Here is a 6,897-nt window from a genome sequence, read left to right on the forward strand (position 1 = left end):
TGGACATTCTCCTGATTGGTTGGTGGTTAGGTGATCTGGAGTTAGCATCATCACCCTTCTTATTTCAACTGGTTGAGAGTCTACGTGGGCAGCATAGAGTTAACTTCTTCCACCTGGTGGGGGTTTCAGTATCTGTAAACCAGTTCAAAGGACATGGCTCAGAATATTACACACATCCACTGAGGAGAAACTAAAGGCCTTTGACTTTGTTTAATGGCTTAACTATCATCATTTTGTCTTGCTTAACTATTTTCCTTTTCTTTCTGCATTTCTCTCTTCTTTGATTAAATGTACTCTTTGGAACTCAGGGAAGTCTAGGAGACTAAAGTTTTTCTACAGACAAGAGGCAGATAGAGGATATGGGGGGAGAGATGTGCTGTTCCACAAAGGCTCCATAGGGTCCTGAAGGTGAAAGTGTTAGTTACTCAGTCATGTCCCACTCTTTGCGATCTCACGGCCCGCCAGGCTCCTCTGCCCATGGAATTCTTCAGGCAAGAATACTGGAGTGGGTTTCCATTCCTTCTGCATCTGGATCTACCTGACCCAGGGTCCTGCTCAGTTACAAAAGTCCCTGTGATTGCTGTTGGTGAACAAGTAACAGTTATTGCTGAGACTTCTTGGTTTGTCACTGCATTCACAGCTGAAGGAAAGGCTATTTCATTCAATTGGAGGGCAGTGAATGTAAAGATATAATATTTTTCATTGCTTTTTCCTCCACAGACTGTAATTCTGTCTGGTCTGCTGAATACGTGGAGAGAGTTAATACCTGCAAATGTATAGTCATTGGTCCCAACTGCTGCATCTTCACAACTTGGGTGGCCAGCAACTGCCTGACACTGAACAGACCCTAAAGAAATGTTGAGCAGTTATAAAGCTTCATTCAGACATGGGGGCTTATTATGACTCATTTTCCATCTTTATCATTAGGTTGAAAAAGAGCGCATAGACGGGCTTGGCCTCTATTTTCCATCACTTGAAGGACTTTCCGGTGGAAAAGGGATTAAATTTCTCCCTGTGGACAGGTTTTTGGATGTGAATAGAGGCCCTTCCTCCAGAATCCATCCTTAACGTGGCTGCTGGCCTAATTTTCCTCATGACAGTTTACAATCAGGACCTTTCCACGAGCAGCCCCTCCCTGGGGCCCCCTTCCCTGTGGCCTACTGTCCATGTGCTCAGCCTTTGTAGCCTGGCTCTGACCTCTGAAGACCTCCCACTGCCTCCAGGCCCTTTCCAGCTCAGGTCTGAGTGCCCTGAACCACCCTGACACTGAGCTTTGTCCCTTGTCCCAGGCAGATGCCCTCTCTACAGCTCTGCCTACACTCCCTTCAAGGCTCGGATCAAAATCCTCCTCTGTGAGGCTCAAATGCAGGGAGTACATGGTGTGTGCCTGGGCTGGCCTGCTTGGATTTTGTTTTCCCCAGTAGAAAGCAGGCTGTGTTATCCTGTGTTCTACGTGTTATGAGGGAGGCCCTTGGAATTCCAGCAGAGGCTTGCCTGATGCTGAAGGTCTTGACTTTTTGCCCAGACCTTCTTGTTTCCAGCCATGCTTTCTCCCCTTATGCCTAATGGCCCAGTCATGCTACCTTGGCTCATGGGAGGGGTTCTGTACTTCTCACCCTCTACCCTAGAAGCTTCTCAGGGCTGGGGTTCTTTCCCAGCTCTTGTGTTTCCATAGGACCTTAGGTTTGGTGACTATTTCTTGCCTGGCTGAGGAACCAGTGGATTTGTCTGCCCACCCCCGGTCCCCAGTGTTGGAGGGTGTTCACTATTTGACCCCCAGACGGGGCTCTATGCCGCCTGGCTGGTGACCTGGGGGTCACCTGGAGCCTGGCCTGATGGGTGGAGTTGGGGGTACCTCTCTTGGCCCTCCCTAAGCCTTCTTCCCAGTTGCAGAGGCACTCTTCAGGTGAAGGGAGGACACCTCATTTATCATCTCCCACGTCTGGAAAAGCAGCCACACAGACTGCCTCTTGCAAACAGAATTGATTTTTCTTTATTGAAGCGGCTGTCAGAGGGCTGCAGGGCTTGTTTAAGACTTGGCTGTTTTCAGACTGTCTGGGAATGAGGTCCTGGGAATATTGGCTATTAACAACCCTCCGAGGAAAGGAGAGGCCAAGGAAAAGGCTTCAGGCAGGAGAGGTCCTTTGAGCTCCTGGACCCTGAGGAGGGGGTGCTCTGGGGTCATTTGGGTCCATGCCCTGCACGCTTTCTGAGGACCCTGGGGAGTGGAGGATGTCTATTTGCCTTTGTGGTTTTTTGGGTCTAATTCTCTCTCATATTTTTGTTTTTGCTTTTCTCTTCCTCTAAAGGTTGCATCCTCCCCTAGGGATTTTTCTCTCTCTTTCTCTGCTCCCCCCATTCTTTTTACCCCCCTGGTCCTCTCCCCTGTCCTCTCCCATCTCCCTCCTCACCTCCTCCCACTTATTATCCTCTTGTTTCCAGGGTGTGCTCTTTTTTTCTCTGATACCATCTCTTTCTCTCTCCATCTCCCTTTCATGCCTACTTTCTTTTCTTTCCAAGTTCATCTATGTCTCTTTTTATAGTTCCTTCTTGTTCTGTTTTTTGATGCTCTTTTCCTCTGTGTGTAATTTCCTCCTTCTACCTCATTTTTTCTTTTCATGGGTCTATTTTCTATTTCTTTGTCTTCCTTTTGCTTTATTTTTACCCTTGATAATGTAAAATACATTGATGGCTGCCGGGGCCCAGCCCCGGTGGATCCAGGGAATTCGAAGCGGGGACGGCGTCGGCGAGGATCAGGAAACAACTGCTTAATTAAACGTTAATTAAGGATATAAAGAGTAATAGAATGAGGATAGCTCAGTGAGGAAATTCAGTGGAGAAAAGAGGCTGAAATAAGGATAGCTCAGTGAGGAAATTCAGTGGAGAAAAGAGGCTGAATAATTCAGCCAGAAGGTAAGAGAAAGAACGACATGGGGAGACCAAGTTTCGGTGAACAAGGCCCGCACTTTATTTTCCAAAGTAGTTTTTATACCTTAAGTTGTGCATAGAGGATAATGGGGGAAGGGGTGGAGTCATGCAAGGACAGCAGTTCCTGGTTCTAATCGAAGCCAGGTTTTCAAACTTATCATATGCAAAAGTTCAGGTGATTTACATCATCTTCTGGCCAGGAGGCCTGTTAACATTTTAAGAAACTTATTTTTCTCTAAAGGTGATTATTCCAAAGTCAGGCACCAGCCTCCAAAAAAGCACTGGACAAAGCTGCATTCCTATAGGGCAAAGGTGAGGTGAGCTCAGTCAAGAAAAGATTTAACTCAAGGGTCCAAGGTTACAAACATTGAGGCCATTACTTACATTTCTATACACACATTATATCAATCAATACACTGCCAAGGACACAGTAGGTAAGGAGTATGGAGACTTAGCAGCAAACATTGGCCCAATAAGTGAAAAACCCTTCACCAATACAATTTCTAATCAATCTTTTAACTACTCAAAGGAATCTGTGTTTAGACAGTTTAGAACATCTCCTGCCTCTCACAGTTGGGAGGCTCCGAACAATCACATGTGGCCGGAAAAACCTATTCAGGCAGGCTAGAGGATTTCCAAAGGAGTTAGTAGGTTAAACACTGTCATACCCAGGAATTATTAACTGGAGCTGTAAGCTAACTCTTTTTTCAGAGAGAGGTAGTCGGAGACAGCCCCCGTAAAGTCAGAGATGTAGGTGAAAGCACAAAGCAGAAAGTAGGCAGACTCTGATTTTGGGGGTAGATGCTCGAGAATTTCCAGGGGGGACTCCTGAAGCTCGATCCCGGAGCCTTTGCGTATGCCGAGCCTCCTTCCTCATGACCTTTGTCATGGGCGGAGTTCCTCATGCTGGCTCCCGGCAGTGATAGAATTCCAGTTGAGCTATTCCAGATCCTGAAAGATGATGCTGTGGAAAGTGCTGCACTCAATATGCAATATGCACTCAATATGCAATATGCCGGCTCCCGGCAGATGGCCTCATATTCTTGCATCTGTGGAAGATCCCTGATTCCATTTTTTACAGTGACACCTTGAAGGCAGTGGGGTTATTTCTCCCAATTGGAGCCAAGAGGAATCAGAAAGGGTAATGGAGTTCAGCCTTTAGCCCTTGGGGACATCATACCCAGGAGGGGCAGGACACACTAGTTAGAGACAGTCTCCTGGGATCTCCCTCCTGCCACCAGTGGCTAAGACTCTGCTCATGAGCAGAGATGCATGGCCCTTATCCTTGATCCAGCTTGGATATGGCAATGCCTGTTAGTCCAATAGACAAGCCATCCTCTCTTTACAGTAACTTGGTGATTTCTCAGCACTGGGTTACCTCTTATGTCTAGGTAATGAGCTACATGTTTGCTCTGTACTCAGTATAAGCTAGTGTTTTGGGCTTGCAGCATCCTGCCTAGGTTTAGGTCTGAGGGCCCTGGAGTTGGACTGCTGTGTGGTCTTGGGAAGGTCAGTTTCCCTCTCTGAGTCTTAGTCTCATTTCTAAATTGGAGATCATGATACTTACCTTGCTGTATCCTATGGGGTTGAAATGCAGTACTATGTAGATACTCAGGAAGAGTTTGCATTCTTCCTCCTCTGCTTCTCTGCCATTCCAGAGAGTCTCCTCTTGGTTTTCCAAGGGAAGGGCATCCTTAAACTCCCATCTTGTTCCCTGCTGCATTTAGGTTTGAGAAGAGGGAAAGAATTAATATTCATTGAACACTTAGTGTGCATGGCTTCAGCTAACCAGCAAAGAGGTCTGGGTAGGTACACAGCATACATTTATAGTTTAAAGGTTGCTCTAGCAGTAAAACTCAGTTTAACATTTGTTCATTTTTTCCCCCCAGCAAACATTTATTATTTATTTGAGTCCTGTGGCAAGCCTTGTTCTGCCTGCTGTAGATGGAGCAAAAAGTACAACAGTCTGTGTTTTTGAGGAGCTTAGAGTCTGGTGTGGTAGATGAACACCTAAATAACAATTGCAGTCTCGTGTGAGAAGGTCGAGGTAGACAGAGGAGGGAGGGATTTTCTCTGCTTCCAGGAATCAGGGAAGGCTTCACAGAAAAGGTGACGGTGGGCCAGGCCTTGCAGGATGAGTACACCTGCTGGCTAGAAAAGAGTGGGTAGCGGTTTCATGTCAAGAGGAAAATCGGAGTAAGGGCACATGGACATAAAATAGGATGGCATACTCAGGGAAGAGCGTGACACTCAGTGCATGGGGACCTGGTTTCACTCTGTTTGCACCTCTTTCTCCTGTTCATCCCCATCTTGGTGGCAGAATTTCCATCTCCTTCAACTTTATGACATAGTTTCTTCTCTCTCTTCCCTCCTCTCCATTCCAAATACTTTAGAACCTTGCTGAATTCATGGATGAATGAATAGTCCTTGTTGTTCTAATGTCCCTCTAGGGACCTGGAAGTGAGAATATAATTCCACTAATGCTTCTGGCAGTTCTAGTCTCTAAGATAAACAAATCTTGAACTTAAATATGTTGCTAAATTGACCAAATCCTTAAAATGACAAATCTTCAAAACAATCAGTTTCCTAAGATGATTGAAAAACCAAGATGGCAAGATCATTAAGACCATGAAAACTTTCAGAAGACATCCACCCTAGAGATCAAAGTACCAATGAAGCAAGGTGACTGTGTCATAAGGTTGCTATGGTGACTAGGTGACCAAAAGGACCAGCCCACTAAGGTATCAAGGTGACAGTGAGCTCAAATTGGCTGATAAATAAGCCACATACTGAAATGCATCTCTCAGGGAAGTTGCAGGCCTACATGAACCTGAGCAGACCCAGTGTGACCTCTTCTGTTTTCTCATTAGGCTGCTCTGCGTAGACTGGCCGGTGTCTGTCCCGAAGGCCTCCAGGACTCTGACTTCCAGCAGCTGGTCCAGCCCCGGCTTGTGGACTCTTTCTTACTCTGCAGCAACATGGAGGAGAGTTTTGTGTAGCAAGTGTGGGAGACAAAAGACATTCGGCATCATTCTCAAGACCCTATCTGAGTACATTCTTGTGAACGTACCTGATTATACACCAGCCCTTCACCTCCTTATTTATACTTAATTTATTTTTTATGTGAAATGAACAGAGGGCTAAATGTTCTGGCAACATCATCAGGCAGTCTGTGGTCTTTGGGAGTCTTTTTTTTTTTAATTTTTTGACTTCTGTGACCTTTTAGTTGCAGATGTTGAAATGCATAATGTCTAATATGACAGATTGTCATGGGTGATTTCACTTCCTCTTGCTTTCTCTACTCTCAATATGTAATCTCGCATCCTTTTTAAAAAAAATTTGAGAACCAGAGTATTTTAGCTGCCCAGCAGTTTTTTTTAAAGTTAGATTTGTTCTTTCTAAAATATTGTAAATGAATTTCATAGTTGGACAGACTATACTGGAAGGAAATTCTAGTTTTATTCTTAATAAATGTAATATAAAATGTTTCTTGAATTTTCTGATTGTATTATGTCTTAGACTAAGGTCTTGCTCCCCAAAGTTTCATGCCACAAAAACTTTCTCAACTATTAAAACTGCATAGAAGCTTATATGGTCTTCATAGTTGTGTAAATGGGTCAAGTTCTGAGTGATTTAGTGAGAAGGCAAAAGATTTCCAAAGCCCCAGGAACTCAGTTTCCTTTGGCTTGCTTTTTTTAACCTCATGGTAAATGGTATCCTCAGATGAGGTATTAAGTAATCAAAACTTAACCCATTGACACCAAAACAGACATATGGGTGGATCAGTGGAACAGAAGAGAGCGCCCAGAAATAAACTCACATACCTACAGTCAATCTTTGACAAAGGAGGCAAAAATATACAGTGGAGCAAAGACAGTTTCTTTAATAAGTGGTGCTGGGAAAAACTGGATAGCCACATGTAAAAGAATAAAATTAGAACACTCCCTAATACCATATAAACAACACAAA

The 6,897-nt window shown here is 44.7% G+C and overlaps 1 protein-coding gene across 1 annotated transcript in view; it reads left to right on the forward strand.

Moving 5' to 3' along the window:
* The window catches only part of INSC (INSC spindle orientation adaptor protein), a 138,075-nt gene extending 131,675 nt beyond the window's left edge, over positions 1-6,400 (forward strand). The window contains exon 13 of the mRNA XM_070383196.1: positions 5,799-6,400. Coding sequence (XP_070239297.1) covers positions 5,799-5,927 — 129 coding nt within the window. The 3' untranslated portion in view covers positions 5,928-6,400. The remainder of the gene's footprint in view (positions 1-5,798) is intronic.
* The last annotated feature ends 497 nt before the right edge of the window (positions 6,401-6,897 follow it).

This window comes from Bos mutus, chromosome 15 (genome assembly GCF_027580195.1).
Source record: "Bos mutus isolate GX-2022 chromosome 15, NWIPB_WYAK_1.1, whole genome shotgun sequence".
Taxonomy (NCBI): Eukaryota; Metazoa; Chordata; class Mammalia; order Artiodactyla; family Bovidae; genus Bos; species Bos mutus.